This window comes from Pipistrellus kuhlii, unplaced genomic scaffold, assembly GCF_014108245.1.
Source record: "Pipistrellus kuhlii isolate mPipKuh1 unplaced genomic scaffold, mPipKuh1.p scaffold_m20_p_6, whole genome shotgun sequence".
Classification (NCBI taxonomy): Eukaryota; Metazoa; Chordata; class Mammalia; order Chiroptera; family Vespertilionidae; genus Pipistrellus; species Pipistrellus kuhlii.
Genome location: NW_023425562.1, coordinates 74,806,588 through 74,826,898, shown reverse-complemented (window position 1 = coordinate 74,826,898; position 20,311 = coordinate 74,806,588). Strand labels below are relative to the sequence as shown.

Sequence of the window (20,311 nt, the reverse complement as noted above, 5' to 3'; positions counted from 1 at the left end):
TTTGATGCAGTCAGGACAACTCTTCCTCCTAAGGTAGTTTGAGAGTCATTCTAACAAATGAGCACAGAAATGTGTAATAAGATCAAAACAAAAGAAATCGTTTCTTGTCTTCAAGGCACTTTTGTTAGCATTGATATTGATGGTTTTCATCTAACTAATGGACCCAAATGAATCATGTAAGCCCTTTATGAGGTTCGTCAAAGCCACGGAGATGGGATGGGGTGTCTTTCTAGTTTTGAGTGTCTTCCTTGGTTCAGTTGTTACTTCAACTATAACAAAACCATAAGCCCCTTCCTTCTGGTTTGCTGGTCAATTACAAATAGATCGGAAAGCAGCAGATTTGAGGTGCAACAACTTTCAGCATTATTTGCATGTTAGCGTCATTCCCAGGTAGTGATAATGAGCAACTAACTCTAGGTTTACAAGTTTCCCTGGAGTGGCTAGTATCTTGAATTTCTTTCCATTTATTTTAGGAGTAAAAGTCCCTCGCAATTTTCGACTGTTGGAAGAACTCGAAGAAGGCCAGAAAGGAGTAGGAGATGGCACAGTTAGCTGGGGTCTAGAAGATGACGAAGACATGACACTTACAAGATGGACAGGGATGATAATTGGGCCTCCAAGAGTAAGCGTCGAGCTACGGCTATAAATGTCAATGTCTTAAATTCACTGTGCCTCCTTTTAAAAAATATTAGTCTTATCACGGAAAAAGCTCACCAATGGTATATTTTCTGAAATGTGGCTATTCTTTTTTGACCAGTTTCAGTTTATATATTTGAACCTCCTCTGATGCTGTTTAATCCCTCTAAATGGTAAGCAAAAACCTGTTTAGACTTGTAGTGTGAATTTACATGACAATGTAGACAGTGAGGTTTGAGGTAATTGTACCCTCAGATGTAGTTCAGAACAAATTCTTGGGTTTATCAGATAACAAGGCTCCATATATAGCCAACATTCCTGAAGACAGTGTCCAGATGAACCTTGGAAAGCCTTCACAGCTGTGGTTTTTATTCATTGTTTCCCAGTCTAATAAGCGTCTGTATCCTAGTTTTTTGGACCATTCAATTAAGGATCTTGCCTGCCTGGTCCGCTCTGATCTGTTTGAGGCACTGTTAGGCCCAGAAGCCTTTGCAAAGAAGACACAGTGGAAAATGACCTCTGTTTTCAAGCTTTGTGATTTGAGAGTTCCCAGTCTTCATAAAATCAGCTAACCTTTTTTTTTAACGACACATAGTAAGCCCACCAGGAATTTCATTTAATTATCATTAGAACCTGTTGTTAGGTGCTACTATTATGTGCTTGCATTCTGTTCTATAGATGAAGAAACAGACTCACAGATGTTATTTGCCCAGTCATGTGGCTGGTAATTTCCAAAACAGGTCTAACTCCAGAGCCTGCTCTCTTACCACTCTGTTACATTGTGTCCCTCCGGTTTATAATTTGAGTTTTCCTCTGTTCCCATTATAGTATTATCCAGTCTAGTAATGTGATGTAGGAGTGAAGAAATAGAAAAATGTGATACATTTTTCAGATAAGCAGTGGGAGATTCTGCCTGAATGCAGCCAGGTCTTTCCTGTGTCTGCTTGTGCTTAAGGATGATTATGTTCATTCTTTTCTCTGCATGTAAGGCTGTGCACCACCTCTGTAGGAGATTGAGAGTCACATGGGATGTGGCCCCAACCAAAAAGAAAGTGGCCTGCTCATAAAATGTTAGGACAGTTTAACGTGATCACCACTAGACTACGGAGACGTGTTAGGACAATTTAATGTTGATCTTAGGCTGTCACACACCCATGACAAGTGACTAACTTTGCCACTTAATGTTACTTCTTGAGTCATTTTTGTAGCACTATAGTTTTGTTTTAGAGGTTTAAAAAAAATGTTTTTATTCATTTCTTTTTTTTAAATATATTTCTTTATTAATTTCAGAGAGGAATCAAATTAGTGCAACTATCACTAATTTCAAAACATTTTAATTATCCCAGAAATAAGCCTCATCCCTATTGGCAGTCACTGCCATTCTGTCCCCCACTCCTCACCCTTGACAATCACTAATTTACTTTCTATCTCTATGAATTTATCTGTTGTAGACATTTCATATAAGTGGAATTATATAATATATGGTCTTTTATGACTGACTTTTACTTAGTATAATGTTTTCAAGGTTCTTCCATGTAATAGCTTGTGCATTTTTTATGACTGAATAATATTCCATTATTTAGATATACCATATTTGTTTACCCATAAATTAGTTGATAGATATTTGCATTTTTCCAATCATGAAAAATGCTGCTATGAACATTTGTGCACAGGTTTTTGTGTGGACTAATGTTTTTGATTCTCATTATGTCTAGGATGGAATTGTTGGGTCATACGGTAATTCCGTGTTTGAGATGTTAAAGAACTGCCCAAACTGTTTTCAAAGTAGCTGCCCCATTTTACATTTCCACCAGCAACGCAGCAGTTTCCATTTCTCTGCAGCCTCACCAGTACTCGTCATTGTCTGTCTTTTTACTCCTATAATTTTGATTGCCCTGACTTTGCAAAGTTGAAAACAAAGTTATAAAAGGAACTATTTGCTTCTAGGTGGTTCCTATGACCAGTATGTTTTATGATTAGAATACAAGATATATGCAGTTGTTGTTTTTTAATATATTTTATTGATTTTTTTTACAGAGAGGAAGAGAGAGAGTTAGCTAGAAACATCGATGAGAGAGAAACATCTACCAGCCACCTCCTGCACACCCCCTACTGGGGATGTGCCCGTAACCAAGATACATGCCCTTGACTGGAATCGAACCCGGGACCTTTAAGTCCACAGGCCCACACTCTATCCACTGAGCAAGATAAAATGCAGTTTTTAAAGCATCTAATAGAGCACTTGAGTAAATAATTCCCCTACTGAATTTTTACTGTTGTATTACTAAAAAGAAAATCCATTAAAATTTAAAAGAAGTAGCCCCAGCCAGGTTGGCTCATGGTTAGAGTGTTGGCCCATGGACTGAAGGGTTGTGGGTTTGACTCTGGTCAAGGGCACGTGCCTTAGTTGCAGGCTCTATTCCTGACCATGGTCAGGGCGCGTGTGGGAGGCAACCAGTCGATGTGTCTCTCGTTGAAGTTTCTTTCTCTGTATCTCCCCCTCACTTCCACTCTTTAAAAATCAATGGAAAAAAATATCTTCGGGTGAGGATTAAAAAAAATTTTTTTTTAATGTATGCCATATGATCCAGCAATTCTGCTGGGAATTAACTCAGTTATCTTGGATGTATTGGCCAAAAGCCTACATATACAAAGTTTTTTCATGCAGCATTTTCAACAGTAGCAAAATATTAAAAACTGCCTATGAGTCATTCAATTGACTATATTATGTACTGTTCAACTGTTGAAATGAATGAAACAAATTTATGTGCTGCAAATGGGACAATCGCTATGATATTTAAGTGAAAAAAAGTGAGGTGCACTGCTCTTCCTCTTCCTCTTCCCCACAGTGGCCAGAGGTGACTTATGAAAATTGTTTTCTATTCACTTGACCCAGAAAAACCCACAAAATCTTGCAATCAAGAGGCTCAAATCTTCCTGTTCACTTTAAAAACACTCATGAGACTGCCCAGACAATCAAGGTTATGCATGTTTGAAAAGCCACCAAGTATCTGAAGGATGTCACTTTACAGCAGCAATGTGTGCCATTCCGTCGTTAAAATGGTGGAGTTGGTAGGTGTGCCCAGGCAGAACAGTGGGGCTCAACGCAGGGTTGGTGGCCCAAAAGAGTGCTAAATTTTGGCTGCACAAGCTTAAAAAAAATGCAGACAGCAATGCTGAACTTAAGGGTTTAGATGTAGATTCTCTAGTCATTGAACACATCCAGGTGAAAAAGGCTCCGAAGAAGCAACATAGATCCCACAGAGCTCATGGGCGGGCTCCCCATACATGAGCTCTCCCTGCCCAGTGAGATGATCCTCACTGAAAAAGAGCACATTGTTCATAAACCAGAAGAGGGGGTTGCACAGAAGAAAAAGCTGAAGAAACAAACACGGTCCCAGAGTAAATTCAGCATAAAATAAATACTAATAAAAGGAAAAGAAAAGAAAGGAGGTGCAAAGCAGTGTACAGAATATGGGATGGGGCCATGGTGGCAGAGGAAAAGGTCATACATTAATACTTGTGCTCTTGTGTGCTTCCAGTACTTTTGGGAGTACATAGAAGACATTGGTGACCATGATTTGCCTTCTTCCAAAGGGATCTGGCTGGCTGGAGCCAGGGTGGAAAGGAGACTTACTTTTTACCAAGTATCTTTGAGTACTCTGAGTATGCTTTACTTATATGTGTATGTTAGCTATTTGAATGCTTTTTTTTTTTTTTTAAAGGAAAGCAAGTTCTCCAAACCTAAATCCATCCAAGTCAAGTGCCCCTTGTAAAATCCAGGCAAATGTCCAGCTGTCCCCAGCATTAGATGTGCAGTTCTGAGCACAGAGGTGCCAGCAGTAGCCAGGTTCCAGAGCAGGTCTCTCTGCCTCAGCAGTGATGTACTGGGCTGGATCATCCTTCGTTGTTGGGGAGCTGGCCTGTACATTGTGGGATGTTTAGTGTGGTCTCTGCACACCATATGCCAGTAGTACCTCCCTCCCCCAATTGTGACAAAAACTGGTTGTTTTTGTGGGTACACAAATACATATCCTTTTTTTTTTTTTTTTTTTTTTTGTCTTGAGGGAAAGATTTCAATCGAGGCAAAATGTAGAAAAGCAAGCAAGAGTTTATTGACTAGCAAAACTCTATATAGGAGAGTAAAAACGGAAGGGCATAGGAGGAGGAACAGGAGAGCCGAGGCTGGGTTTGCTTTGGCTCACTGGAAAGTCAAATGATAGGGGGCCTTGGAGACAGGGCTAGGGATTAGCCTGGGACAAGCTGCCGCCGCCCTTTGCTCTGGTTGAAAGTCTCATGAGGTCCCTTAGAGGGTAGGGCTACATGCTGTGGAGCAAGGAAAGGGGGAGGGAATGGCATGGTTGTGCTCCCTGGAGAGAGAGGAGCCAAGTACATATCCTTTGGATACAAGTGAGGCCTTGCTCGGTATAACGTTTTGCAACACTTTTTTTCACTCAACAAATGATGGATGTCATTCCACATCAGTGCATATTGACTTGTCTATTTTAATAGCTTCAAGTTACATATCTGATGGATGAATATATTCTCAAATTTTTAAAAAACGAAACAGTATGGAGTAAGAAGTTCACTTTTCCCCTTAACTCTTTGTGTCAGGAAAAGAAAAACCATACTAGATTTATCAACAAAGATAATTTAATGTAGGAACTTAATCCAATAGATGTTGGACTGAAAAAAAGCAAAAAAGGTACACTGTAGGAACGCAAAGATGACACTATAGAAAACAGCCACTCGGGCTGGGAGGGCAGGGGCGGAGGCCAGAGGGACCGGTTAGGAGCGCGCTAGCGGCCAGAGCAGCTCTTCCTCCAGGAGGAGGGGCTCATGCTGGGGTGACGCCGCAAAAACAGAGAGTGATGGGAAGGGGCAAGTGTCTGTTTTCCTTTGTATTTTATTAGTATTGTGTGGTGAGCTTGACAGTTTAGTCTTTAGGTTGTAGAATATTCCTGTAGCACTAGGATTGAATAGAGAAATGAATAATTACTATGGCCTCTAGATGGGTCCTGTGGCTCACTCAGAAGGATACTCTGACTGGTGGGCAGAGCAAGTTTGTGTACAAAGGAAAATGGTGTCTTGTCACTGCCTAGAGGGTGTGTGCAGGTGCTGGTTAGTAAGCTCCAAGCCCACCTTTCTCTGCTCTGCTTGTGGTACTTCAAACTACGTCTTTCCTTTGTCATCTGGCTTCATGTTAGCTTTGTCTGTTGAGGACATAAGGAGAGGAGGGACTGTTCTGTCCTGCCACTCTGGTAGCAGCCCTTCATTCAGCATCACCTGTGGTTCCAGCTCGGCTTTGGGAGACACTCCCCAGCCCGGCCTCACAGCACCCCTCAGAGTTCTTTGTTCAGCTCAGAAACCACTCCTGTAAGCCTCTAGGTCTGATCAGCTACAGCCTGTTCCCTGTGTTCCCCAATCGACCAGCTGCCTCTTGCACACTCCGCACTGGGGATATGCCCGAAACTAAGGTACATACCCTTGACCGAATTGAACCTAGGACCCTTCAGTCCCCAGACCGACACTCTATCCACTGAGCCAAACTGGCTCGGGCTCATGTTCCCTTTTCAAAGTTCTTTTAGTCCAATGACACTGATGTAACTGACTCCCTATATTAAATTCTCTGTTAAAATACCTAGTGCCATGTCTTTTCTCCTGGTATACCCCTTACTGCCCCATTTAACTATATATAAGTTTTGAATTGAGTAGTGGGTAATGTTTAGATGACCTAGTATCACCATTTTATTATATGTTAATTTAGATTTTATCATTTTCTTTGTATTTCTTAAGTCAATACTGTTTCCTTTTATTCATATCATACATTTTTCAAATAAATTTTAATATATAATAGTCTAACAGAAAAGTTGCAAAAGTAGTACAGAAAGTTCCCATACACTTTCCCTCCTGTTTTCCTCATTGTTAATATATTAGTGTTCTAGTGTGGTACATTTGTAAGAACCAATGAACAAATATTGATACATTATTATTAACTAAAGTCCATAATTTATTCGGGTATTCTTAGTCTTTACCCTATGTCTATTTTCCGTTTCAGAATTCTACCCAAGATACTACATTATATTTTGTCGTCATATCCTGGGCTCCTTGAGACTGTGACAATTTCAGGTTTTTCTTGCCCTTGTTAATATTGAGGGGTACTGGTCAAGTATTTTATAGAATTTCTCTCTGTTGGAATTTGCCTGATGTTTTTTTCCTTATGGTTAGGCTGGATCGTGTGTGTGTGTGTGTGTGTGTGTGTGTGTGTATAATATTTGTGTCTAGGAAAAGCTTGTAATCTCTAGGCTATGAACCTGTTGTGCCTAATGGAGAAATAGCCTGTGTGCACATAAATATACCCAAAGTTGGAGGGAGGCATCTGTTTGCTTTTATAGATTGTACATATATTGCAACTTGCTGGCTATACCACCAGCTCTGCCTTGGCTGTGTGCGTTCGTGCTCTGCTTCAGCCTTTGAAGAAGCTACAAAGTACCCGATTATATGAATATGCCACATTTAGTCAGTCCCTTGCATGTAGACATTTAGATTATTTACAGTTATTTTATTTTTTTATTGATTTTCCACAGAGAGGAAGGGAGAGGGATAGAGAGCTTAGAAACGTTGATGAGAGAGAAGAAACATCGACCAGCTGCCTCCTGCACACTCCCTACTGGGGATGTGCCTGCAACCAGGGTACATGCCCTTGACCGGAATCGAACCTGGGACCTTTCAGTCCACAGACCGACACTCTATCCACTGAGCCAAACCGGTTTCGGCTATTTACAGTTATTTTTACTGTTGCAGACAGTGCTTCACATTTTTGTGCTCAAGTATGAGTCTGCCTGCAGGAAATTCCTAGAAATGCTCTCGCTGGTCTGAGCATGCCTGGTTCACATTTTGATAGGCGCTGCCAAGTTGTCCCATGAATCTCAAGCCATATCAACGTGGGAAGTGTTATTTCATGATCAAATAACGAATTTTAAGAACTGTATACCATACAGAGACAGAATATCCTAACAATTCGCCATCAGGCACGTTTCCTTTTTGCCATGGAACCTTTTAGGAGGTCCCTGGAGCACTCACAATCAAAGGAAGAAAACCGTAACCCAGTTGGATTTTTTTTTTTTTTCTAACAGCCGCAATAGTTTATTTATGATTGAAGTCTTTAAGATATTTACAAGGCAGTCAATTTTACATATCAGAAATGGTATCAAAAGTATGACTTACAACACACAACAATATGAAATGGGCTTAAAACAAAGTTGAAGTGGACAGACAAGCAGTTTCTCTCTCTCTCTTTCTCTCTCTCTCTCTCTCTCTCTCTCTCTCTCTCTCTTTTTAAATATATTTTATTGATTGCCGAGACCGGTTTGGCTCAATGGATAGAGCGTCGGCTTGGGGACTGAAGGGACCCGGGTTCGATTCCGGTCAAGGGCATGTACCTTGGTTGCGGGCATATCCCCAGTAGGGGGTGTGCAAGAGGCAGCTGATCGATGACTCTCTCATCAATGTTTCTGGCTTTCTATCTCTCTCCCTTCCTCTCTGTACAAAATCAATAAAATATATTTTAAAAAATAAATAAATAAATAAAAAATAAATATATAAGGGAGAGGGACAGAGAGCCAGAAACATCGATGAGAGAGAAACATCGAGCAGCTGCCTCCTGCACACCCCCTACTAAGGATATGCCCGCAACCAAGGTACATGCCCTCAACCGGAATCAAACCTGAGACCCCTCAGTCCGCAGGCCGACGCTCTATCCACTGAGCCATACCAGTTTTGGCAGCAGTTTATCTTTTTAATTTATTAACACTGGCTTAAACTTTGTTAAAGAAAGAAACAAAGATCTATGTTTTAGGAGTACTGCAAGGCCATCAGTTGAAGACTGAATTTCATAGTCTTGGACCCCCTGTAGAGAAAAAATAAGATGAATTTTCCCCACACACATAACACACTGTAGTTTCACTCTTGGAACTTTGTTAATCTAACTCATGTCCAAATTACAGAACCCTGTTTTTATAAAAAATCATACTTTGGGCCGAAACCCCTAAGGGCTTTGTATGTAAGAAATTCTGTCTTTGAGTTTTATGACAGACAAAGCCAGTGAGCATGAGTGCAGGACACACACAGGGATAGATTTGGGACCCATGTAGTGAACAGATACTTAGTGTGTAGCTGCTGATAGATGTGCTAAGGTAGACCTTTTACATTTTCCATAAATCTGTGTGGAAATCAAGTCCCTGTTTGCTTGCTACTTGTTATGTTTACTGAGTGGGGTTTTTTTCCTCTGAGAATGCTCCTTAATGGCAGCAAGCTGCTCATTTTACGTTAATATGAAGGGCAACTTTCATTCATGCAGTGAACATCTGAATACTAATTCTGTTGGGGTCCTGCTCTCCTTGTTCTGTGTTTGGTGAGGGAGGTCTGACACCAGACTGGGTGTGAGTCTTCACATGGGGGACCGGGGGAGGATGCTCAGGGTCAGTGGGACTTGTGAGAGGAGAGTTCTCTTGAGCCTGGGAGCTGCAGGATGCAGCGAAGGGGCTGGCATAAGGGCCCCAAGATAGAACTTGGCGTGTTTGGTGAGTGAGGAGGCCAGTGGGCCTGGACGGGGAGGCGGAAAATAAAAGGAGAGGAAGGCAGGGTGCAGAGGGTCCGATTCAGAAGCTCTGGTTTCCTTCCCAGGTAACTAGGAGCCAGTGGAAAGGCTCAGCCCGAAAGGACGGTTTCTGGATTTGGAAGGTCAGTGAGGTTGCTGTATGAGGAGCAGGTTGGAGGGAGCTGGAGGAAAACCAAACTTGGAAGGTTCAGGTGAGGTGGTGGAGGAAAGCGGACGGATGTGAGACTTTTTGATGACTAGAAGGTAGGGGTTCCGGAAGAGGGAATCATGGATGGCTGCTAGGTTTTTGCTTTAACTAACTGCCAGGTGGTGGAGCAGGTTGCAGGTGGGTGGAAATGCAGGTTTGAGTTTTGGTTTTGTTATAGTATTATATATAGTTTCTGTAAGTGGATGTGAAGGGTTTCTACGGGTATATTATCAATACCTTCTGAATCTTAAAATATGTTCCAATTGTTTGTTTGTTTTAGGTGTTTTTTTTGTTTTTTGTTTTTAGAACAGCATCTCAAACTCAAAGGATAACACAGGCCAAATAAACAAGGTTTAGGTTTCTGTGAGCTGCCCTGGTTGGTTTGGCTCAGTGAATAGAGAGTAGGCCGAGGGACTGAAGGGTCCCGGGTTCCATTCTGATCAAGGCACATGCCTGGTTGAGGGCTCTGTCCCCAGTAGGGGGCGTGCAGGAGGCAGCTGGTCAATCACTGATGTTTCCATCTCTCTCTCCTGCTTCCTTCCTCTCTGAAATATAATAATATATTTTTTTAAAAGCTTAAGTAGGCTGTAAAAAAATAAAAGCTTCAATTTTCATAGAAACATAGGTTTATTTTCAGTAGAGACATGCTGAATACAAAGGGCTGAAATAAATAATAGTTAACATAAAATAATAGAACATTTTAATAAAAATTAATATTTTTTTTCTTGAACGTTAGTTTACCAGGCACTGGTAAGCTAACGTTCAAGAAAAAAAATAATAATTTTTATTAAAATGTTCCATTATTTAGTAACTGCACAAATTAATATGCATAACTCAAATAAACCTATTTTTCTTGTTCTCCGAATTGCACACACCAAACAAGTCAGTCCAAGACTAATGATGTGGCAATTGACTGCTAAAATATTCGCTGCTAATATTAGTGGAGAGAAATGGTGCGCCTGCACATAAGGGAAATGAATGCAACATGGTTATAGTAATTAGCGAATGTTTAGTTTATTAATAATGATGTATAACAGGATATTGTAAAAATTAAGTTACTAATTTTTTTTATTAAAACGTTTCTTACCTACCATTATATTGGCTGGGCCGCAAAAATATTTGTTTTGGGCTACAAGTTTGACATGCTGGTTTAGACACATCCTTTTCAGGGGTTTAAATCACATCTTCTAATTTTATTTTTCCAAGGACCGCTAGATGTCGCTGTTTACACAAGAACAGTTATTTGTGCAGCATGCAGTGAGGGAACGGCACAGGTGCCTGAGAAGGGAACATAGGAGGGACCTCCTGATGGGGAGACGCCACACAGTGTGGTCTTCAGGCACAAGTGATAACAATGTGATTTAATACAGGACAGAAAGCTGTGGATTAGCCTTCTGTCCTGAATAATAATTGAACTGAGGGTGTTTGACTAGGTAATGTTTGAACAGGGTCTTACAGGTAGTAGCTCAGGTGAGGGCAGGGTACTGTAGGCAGAAGGAACAGCCTGGCAAAGTCAGCACATTTTACTGCTTATTGGGTAGACATTGCAGTGGAAAGTTCATTGACGTGGGCTTTGGATTTTTCCAGTGTTTTCCCAACAAAAGCACGGCTGGTGTTTGAAGAAGGAATATTTTTTATGCAGGCCTGGTGACCTTGGGGGCCCCCCCTCCACACACACACACACACACACACACACACACGCGCTAAAGACTGGTAAGCTCTTGGGCCGTTGTAAAAATAGCAAGGGAGGGTTGGTACCTGCCCACTAGGTCCCTTGTGCAGTGCACAGCCCCAGAGTGATGATGAAGTGGGAAAGCAGCTCTCATATCTGTACCCTTCTGCACCCCACCCCTGCCTTCTGCTTAATTTTGAAGTTCTGTAAAGAGGAGATGCCTATTCTGTGCTTTGGACATATTGACACAATGCATTGGCTATGATCCTGGAGTGGATAGACACACAGTGTGGCTTCCCAGAATAGAGAATACCTCTTAGGACACCATCCCCACAGTGTGGGGCAGCTCTGCAAAGTAGAAAAATTAACATAAAAACAGTCCACCTGATTGGACTTACTAATACTAACTTAAAGCTTTAGCGCCTGGCTGGAATGGCTCAGTTACTTGAGTCTTGTCCTATGCATCAAAAGGCTGCCAGTTCAGTTCCTGGTCAGGCACATACCTGGATTGCAAGTTCAACCCCTCACTCAGGGCATGTACAGAAGGCACCTGATCAATGTTTCTCCCTCCCCTCCTCCCTCCTTCCCTCTCTCCTTTTCTCCCTCTCTCTCTCCCTCCCATTCTCTAAGCATGTCCTTGGGTGAGGACTTAAAAAAAAATTTACTGATGCTAACTTTTATAATACACAGGCACTAGTATAGGGACTAGTTACTGACTTACCAAATAGCAGGTGGATGCGTAATGGAAGCAGATGCACCTGTTCTGCAGTCGGGGTATTGGGCTCCAGAAGGTCTGCCTTTTTGTTGAATTCTCTGTAATTGCCTGATATCTCTGCCCTTCTTTTCCAGACAATTTATGAAAACCGAATATACAGCCTTAAAATAGAATGTGGACCTAAATACCCAGAAGCACCCCCCTTTGTAAGATTTGTAACAAAAATTAATATGAATGGAGTTAATAGTTCTAATGGAGTGGTAAGTTGTTTTTTCTGCCCCTGCTTGTTCCCCGGGATTGAGAAATGCCTTGTACTTTTAGGCCCGAGCCCACGTGTTCCTTGGTTATATGATGACATATTTTGTAGTATGAACATTTGGGGTGGGCTGGCACTGTGCTTGTCAGTTTGATATATGAGCTCACCGGTCCTTGTGTTATACCCCGATGGGTAGAAATGAGGACACAGGCACTGAGGCGAAAGATCTCGCCCAGGGTCACACTTTTACCTTGTGGCCTAATTTGTGGACCGCTGGTATATAAATTTTATTTTAATGTCCTTGCTTTCTTTAACTTATTTTTACTGCCATAAATGAAAACCAGTCGCACTTGCCATAAGGCAGTAATGGCAATAAGAAATATTACAAAACCGAAGCAAAGTTAATAAATTTTTCCTCCTCATGTTCTTTGCCAAGGGCTTGGAGCCTTTGAGGCCTGCTCTCCTGTTCAAAGGGGAGATCAGCAGGTGTTGGAGGGTGTGACATACGTTAACTTCACTTGAGCTCAGCCTTCATTTTGAGGAGTTCCAAAGATTTAAAGGGTTGTGTGAAAAGATGTGAGCCTTGTACTGTGTGTTCAGCGTTTAATGTTGTATCCAAGTTCCACCTGAAGCCCAGAACCAGAACTTGGCCCATGCTTTGGGAAATTCTTAGGGATTGCTGCGTTAGCTTGAGAGGTTATGACTCTGAGACAGGCCCTTGTCACTAGAGCTTGGGTCCAGGCCCCCGTTGTCTTTGCTCTTCCGACTGCCCCGCACATCTTTGTCATCCACCACCTGGGTGCAGAGGCGACGAAGGACAAGCCCGCCCAGAAGCAGGTGTTCAGAGCTGGTTGGGTTGAGTCTCACCAAGTATTAGGCCATTTCTCTAAGGGTGGCTTTGCTTACCCATAAGTTCCTTCTCTCAGACAGTGAGGGTTTGGGACATAAAAAGGGAAAAACAGGTATTCTGCATGTCAGATATTGTATGATCAGCATGTTCAACTTTAAAAAATGCACTTTACTCGAATTTATACTGTAAGTTAACTACGGTGTACAACAGCTCTTTTGTTTGAGAGCCCAGCAGTAATTTGTTTTTATTTGCTTTTTTATAGGTGGACCCAAGAGCCATATCAGTGCTAGCGAAATGGCAGAATTCATATAGTATCAAAGTTGTCCTGCAGGAGCTTCGGCGCCTAATGATGTCTAAAGAAAACATGAAACTCCCTCAGCCACCCGAAGGACAGTGTTACAGCAACTAATTAAAAAGAAACCACAGGCCCACCCCTCCCCCATTCGATTTAAGCAGTCTTCATTTTCCACAGTAGTGAATTTTCTAGATACGTCTTGTAGACCTCAAAGTACTGGAAAGGAAGCTCCCGTTCAAAGGCAGTTTATCTTAAGATACTGTAAATGATACTAATTTTTTGTCCATTTGAAATATATAAGTTGTGCTATAACAAATCATCCTGTCAAGTGTAACCACTGTCCACATAGTTGAACTTCTGGGATCAAGAAAGCATATTTAAATTGATTCCCATCGTAACTGGTGGGGCACATCTAACTCAACTGTGAAAAGACACATCACAATCACCTTGCTGCTGATTACATGGCCTGGGGGCTCTGCCTTCTCCCTCCCCCCCCCCCCCCCTCCCCCTCCCTGCAACAGCCCTCCAGCTCGGGGTGGCTTGTTAGAGTAGATGTGAAGGTTTCAGGTCACAGCCTGTGGGACTACTGCTGGGTGTGTGTGGGTGCTTCCTTTGCACCCCTGGTTTCTTTTTTTTAAGTCTTAAATGATGCCCCTCCCCCTTCCAAGCCACCATCCTCTCCCCGCTCTCCCACCACCCTTGGCCGAAGCATAGATTGTACCCCCTCCGCTCCCCTCCGAAACTGGCCTTTGGTGAGGAATTCAGGGCTTTCCCCATGCTTCCCCCACCACCTTTGTATCGAGGGGTGCTGCTCCCCCCCCCCCTCACGTCCCTTTCTGCACCATCACCGCCCAACACTTTCCGCGACACTCCCTTGCTTTGGCCAGAAGCCATCAGTAAGGTTGGAAAGAGTCTCTGACCGCCCGCGTTTAGTTTGGAACTACATCCATTTGCTGTCCAGCAGCCCGGAAATGAAATTGGGTCCGCAGCCCTGCCACTCTGCTGTCGTCATCAGCTGATCCGTTTGTTTTTAAGCTCAGGAAGGCCACAGAAGACACTTGTAAGCACATAGGATCCCTCTGAATGAATTGTGTTGTTGTTCCTATCATTGCTTTTGCTTTTACAAATTGAAGTTTTAAACCGAGATCTCGTTTGGTCGTCTTTGCAATCCATTTGGGTCTAGTTTGGAAGCTTGACAACTGGAACAGAAAGAACCCTGAATTCGGTGCATACTTTGGTTTTGGTGCTGCAGCTTCTCACGGTCCTCGGCGTAGATTCGGAAAGAACTCGATGTGCACGGCAGAACCCCACGATTGGCGGGCTTGACTTCCTGGCAAATGGCTGCCTTTTTCCACTTTTCTGTTCAGGACCACTAATTGCTGGGATGTGGATGCAAACCGAAATAAAGTGATTCATTGTGTTATAAAGGTTTTTTTTTAAGTTAGTATTTGTGTAAACCACCTTTCGAAGCAGCAACTATCAAGTCTGAAAAGCAATTGATGTTTTCATTAATCTTTTTCTGGGGAAAACCTTAGTTGTAAGGATTTAACATCCTATAAGTAAAGTTTAACATAACAGTATTCCATGAGCAGCCTTTTTATTGTCAGACCATTGCCTGATTTTAATATAATAAAAAAAAAGTGTGCGTTAATATTTAAGAAGCTCTGCTCTTCTTCCTCTTGGCATTTAACAGGATCAGCATTTACTAGTAATGTGTTAGATGCTGTGGGCTCTGGTAGACCTAGTGCTGGGGTTGGCAAACTTTTTCTACAAAGTTAGTCAATATTTAGGCTTTGTTGGCCAAGAGGCAAGATAGAAAATATGTATTTATGTCATGAGAGAAAACATTTTTTTATTGATGAAATTAAAAATATAATAATTGAGTATAATTTTTTTGTAGTGGGAATTCTTTTTTTATATATATCTTATTGATTTTTTAGAGAGGAAGGGGCAGAGAGAGAGAGAGTTAGAAACATCGATGAGACAGAAACATCGATCAGCTGCCTCCTGCACGCCTCCCACTGGGAATGTGCCCGAAATCAAGGCACATGCCCTTGACCGCAATCAAACCCAGGACCCTTTGGTCTGCAGGCCGACACTCTAGCCACCGAGCCGAACTGGCTTTGGCTGTGGTGGGAATTCTTTTTTTAGAGGAGGGCATTTTGCTTAGTTGGAATATAAAGTTTATATTCTCCATTATCAAATCCGTTGCAAATGTTCATCTTAAAACATTCTTCTCTCGGGTCACACAGATGCAGGCAGTGGATCCGTTTGTCCTGTGGGCCATAGGCCGCCAGCCCTTGTCCTAAAAGATGGTAGTAAACAAACGGGGTGGCATTCTTATTGTTTGTTTTTGTTGTTCATCCTCACCCAAGAATATTGTTTTCCGTTGCTTTTTCAGAGAGAAAGAGTTGGGAGGGAAGGAGGGAGGGGAAGAGAGAAACATTGATTTGTTGCCTCCCACATGCACCCCAACTGCCGATGGGCATGAACCCAAAAACCAGGTACATGCCTTTGACCGGGAATCGAACCCAAGACCCTTATGTAGCCTGATGCTCCAACCATGCAGCCACACCAGCCAGGACAAAGGGAGTGGCTTCCTTTGAGTTAAGTAGCTTTGTGGGACGAGCTGTTCTCCACCAGAAGCTGTGTATTGACTGCACGTAGTCTCGGAGGCAGGGGTGGGGAGGATTTGAGGAAGGATTTTTCACACGCATTTCTAGCCTATGAAAAGAGATTTTTGGTCTGGTGGTTGACAATTTTTAACCATTCACTGAGGGGAGTGGGGACATCTGTGGTTGTTTTGACCCAGGATCTGAACTTCCTGCTGTGGTACCAGCCGCCAGCAGGCACGCCCTTGGTGTCCTGTGGTGGAGCCAGGCCATTCCCCTGTGGCGTTGGGGTCAGCTCAGATGTCTGGCCGTCGGGAAAGAGCCACATTGTTTCCCAGGGCCGCCCTCCCGAAAGCACTGCCCACATTCTGCCCATCGGCCCCCTGTCAGCTCTGGAGTGAATGGCTGCCTCAGCTTCCCCGAAAAGGACTGGTCCAGGGACACTGGGTTCCGTACCCTCAGTCAGCTCTCTACAGGCAGAAAGGACAGGTTCTAAAGGATTTCAAATCGCTGCTGGAAAACCCCAAAGCAAGTTCAGGACTAAATCTAAAGAGTGACCCCCCGCGAGGGAACAAGGCCCGTCTGAAGTCCTGGTGTGTCCCTCGCCACCTTCGCAGGCTCCAGGGAACGGCTCGGCCTCAGGAGCACAACTAGGCCTTCTGTGACAACGGCTTGGACCCTCAAGCGGTGATGGTGGTGCCCACGGTCGTGTGACTCGCTCTTCGTTGTGACTGGTGGGTTCGCAGGGTCACATTCACGGCCGGAGTTTAGGCCTAAACTTAGGACAGAAGGAACAGGCCGCCTCCCTGGGTCACACTCCGGTTCCCCGCTCATGCCAGGCCTTCTGCTCCTGAAACCACTGATGGGTCTCCCATGACCTCTGACCACAACCTTGGGGTGAAGACAGGGCCTTTGAGCTGTGTCTGCCCGGAAAGCACCTGGCTCTTTGGATGGGGGGGATGCACGGCTTCTCCAGTTGTGGACGGTGTCGAGCAGGGGTGGGGAACCTTTTTCCTGCCAAGGGCCACTTCGATATTTATAGCAGCATCCACAGGCCATAGAAGCTATCAACCTAAAAATTAGCCTGCTATATTTGGTCAAACATTTAATTAACACTCCTCATGCTTGGCAGGGCCGGGCCAGATGATTTCACGGGCCTTATATAGCATGAGGGCCAGGCGTGCCCCACCCTGGCATGGACCTGCCTTGAGGGCTCCTCCAGCTGCTGGCAGGTCTCTGCTTGGCCCCTCGCCCCTTTGCCCTCCCCCTTGGGGAGTAAGTGGCCCCTCGGCCATGTTCCCTTTGGTGTGCCCGCTCCATGTTATTCCCTCACCACAGAGCCCAGCGGAGGGACTCAGGACATGGCGTTAGGGTTTCCTCTTCCTCGTTCCGCAGAAGGAATTCTGAGGACAGGCAGCTTGCATGGTTCTGAGCCGAGTGACAGCTGTGCGAGCAAGACCTGCTGTTCTTCCAGCTGCTGCACATGGGCTGCAGTGACCTTGGAAGGAGGATCTTGGTGCTAGAGTCAAGGTCACTGCTGCTGCTGGCCCTGTCGCCGGGATCGTGGGCCACATCTCTGAGGTTCTGTGTGTGACTGATGCCAGGTGGCAGGAAGGCACTACTCAGTGTGTCAGCAATTAAGAGCAAGCCACACAACTATGGGACACAGCTCTCCATTCCCTGTGCAGGACCAAGTGCGGTCACTGCTTGCAGGCCACCGCTGAGACCATCCTGGCCGCCTTCGGCCTCTGGTCCCGGACGCTCTGCGCAGGGACGTGCCTTTATGTGCCACCAGGAAAAAATGCTGCCAGTTATAAGTGTGAGACATGAGATTTTTTTAAATTGATTTCAGAGAGAGGGAGAGGGAGAGGGAGATCAAAACATCAATGATGTGAGGAAATCCTTGGTCAGTTGCCTCCTGCAAACTTTGGCATGTGCCCAGGTTTGAATCTCGGGAATTGAACCTTGACCGCCTGATTCATAGGTCGATGCTCAACCATCGAGCTACACCAGCCAGGCAAGACGTGATTTTAAGAAACATCCGATTCTGGATTAAGACGTGGATATCCGTATTAGAGTTTGGGAGAAGCAGGTGTATTTGTCCGTGGGATAAGAGCAGAGGTGGTGGCCACACCGGTGGTGAAGAACAGAGACCACATGACAGCCCCTGACACTCCAGTGGGCAAATCTGAGCTGCAGAGCCGTCTCCATCCTCACTAAATAGAGAATCCACGAACCTAGAGAGAATGCCAGACAGCAGAACAGGAATAGGATGGAGTTCCCTCCTGCTTATGACCCCAACCTTTCCAAGCCTGTGGGTGGGGCGCTCTCCCCAATTCTCCTCTCCTCCCACCCACTTTTAAAAACATAAACATCGCCGAAACCTGTTTGGCTCAGTGGATAGAGCGTCGGCTTGGGGACTGAAGGGTCCCGGGTTCGATTCCGGTCAAGGGCATGTACCTTGGTTGCAGGCATATCCCTGAAGGAGGGTGTGCAGGAGGCAGCTGATTGATGACTCTCTCTCATGGATGTTTCTAACTCTCTGTCTCTATCTCCCTTCCTCTCTGTACAAAATCAATAAAGTATATTTAAAAAACAACATTAACATCACTGGGTGTGACCTCCACTTTGCTCTTCCCTCACCAGACCCCCCGGGGTGCCGGTAACTGGATGCCCCATCACCCAGGTGACCAGGCCTGACTGACAGACACCGAGGTGGTTTGCTCACCAGCGGGTGTGGGGGTGGGGTTGCATCCATGGAATAAAGTCCTAGAAGTGAATTTATCCAAGGACAGGGGCGTTTTTAATTTTGTCGTTTTCCTCTCTTTTTTGGTCATTTTGAAGTTGCCTACAAAGTGGTGACTGTCCCTCCCGCCAACAGGAGGACAGGTTCCTCCCCCTCTCTCTAGGACCATCCTTCCCTGCCTGCCCATCTTGGAGCTGAACATGCTTAGTCTAGCTTTCATGCACATTTATTTTTGTTGCTGTTGTTGGGGTTTTGTTTTGCTTTATTTAATCCTCTCCTGAGGATATTTTTCATTGATTTTTTTTTTTTTTACAGAGAGAGGGAGAAGGAAAGACAAATATTGATGTGAAAGAAACACATCGATTGATCGATTGGTTGCCTCCTGCACAAGCCCTGACCAGGGCTCAGGGCCAGGGAGGAGTCTGCAGCCGAGATGCATGCCCTTGACTGGAATCAAACCCAGCTTCAGTCTGCAGGCCTGCGCTCTCCCCACTGAGCCAAACCAGCTAGGGCTCCTACGCATTTCTTATGCGTGAGTCTGGGTGCCTTCTCAACATGGTTTTTTCCTCTCAGCTGGGGCCTGCCGGGCCTGGGTAGTGAGTGACAAGGGAAGGGTCTGGTGGCCCATGAGGCCTCCCGCTGCCTCGTACTCATTAAGTTTTGGGTGGACAGTAGGGCAGATGGTTGGCTGGTGGGGGGACAAACAGAAGGGTCGGCTGAGAAGTTTGACAGTTCCAGGTGAAGCCTGAATGGGCGAGTGGATGGAAGAGATGCATGAGTGAGTGGGAGGCCTCGGGTAATCTCTCTGCCTCACTGGATCCAGCGTGGGCCCTGGAGTCCGCTTGTTGGGGCAGGTCCTTAACCCCTCTGTGCCTTTCGGTATCCACTCTCCAGGGTTGTTGTAAGGATAATGTGAGGCCGAAACCGGTTTGGCTCAATGGATAGAGCGTCGGCCTGCGGACTGAAAGGTCCCGGGTTCGATTCCGGTCAAGGGCGTGTACCTTGGTTGCGGGCACCAAGGGGTGTGCAAGAGGCAGCTGATCGATGATTCTCTTTCATCAATGTTTCTAGCTCTCTATCCTTCTCTCTTCCTCTCTGTAAAAAATCAATAAAAAAAAATATTTTTTAAAAAGACTAAAATTAAAAAAAAAGAAAAAGGATAATGTGAGGTTTTACACGTGATGGGATTCTCACAGTCCCCCATACAAACAGACCTTCAGTAAACACTAGCCAGCCACTGGTACACCCCCATTCTGGGAAGAGAAAAATGAAACTCCCCAGGGCTCCGGCTCCGGCTCTAGCCAGCAGAGGGCGCCCGCGCGCTGCGGATCCGCCCGGCTCAGCTGCGGCCGAGTCTGCTCCCTACCGGGCCCCCAGGGCTGGGCGTGGAGGAGGCGTTAGCTGTGGCCTCCAGGCCGGGAAACGCCAGCTCTGAGCTGGGCTCTCTCGCTCCTTGCCCCGTGCGTTTGGCGCAGGGGACCCTGCAGCAGACGCAGGGACGGGGTGCGCACCCTCCCCACCGCCATGTCCGGAGGAGCTCTACCCCTACCGAGCGCCCCGTGCTACCCGCGCATTCTTCACTGAGGTCGAGCCGAGGTCCGGAGAGGGCGTGACTGAGGTCACCCAGCCCGGCGCGCCTGCGGGAGGGGATCATGCCCAGACTCCCTCGCTGCCTCTGGCTGCAGGGAGGAAAGCGCAAAGCCTCAGGGTCCTCCGGAGGGC

The 20,311-nt window shown here is 45.1% G+C and overlaps 1 protein-coding gene across 5 annotated transcripts in view; it reads left to right on the top strand.

Moving 5' to 3' along the window:
* Nucleotides 1-14,811, top strand: part of UBE2V1 (ubiquitin conjugating enzyme E2 V1) — a 33,224-nt gene extending 18,413 nt beyond the window's left edge. For 2 of the 5 annotated variants that reach the window (XM_036417742.2, XM_036417745.2), the window contains exons 2-4: nt 474-622; nt 11,965-12,090; nt 13,199-14,811. In XM_036417742.2, coding sequence (XP_036273635.1) covers nt 474-622; nt 11,965-12,090; nt 13,199-13,345 — 422 coding nt within the window. In that variant the 3' untranslated portion in view covers nt 13,346-14,811. Of the gene's footprint in view, nt 1-473; nt 623-757; nt 810-10,649; nt 10,800-11,964; nt 12,091-13,198 lie in introns of those variants that run through there. The other 3 variants (XM_036417743.2, XM_036417747.2, XM_045574716.1) reach the window with 3 other exon arrangements.
* The last annotated feature ends 5,500 nt before the right edge of the window (nt 14,812-20,311 follow it).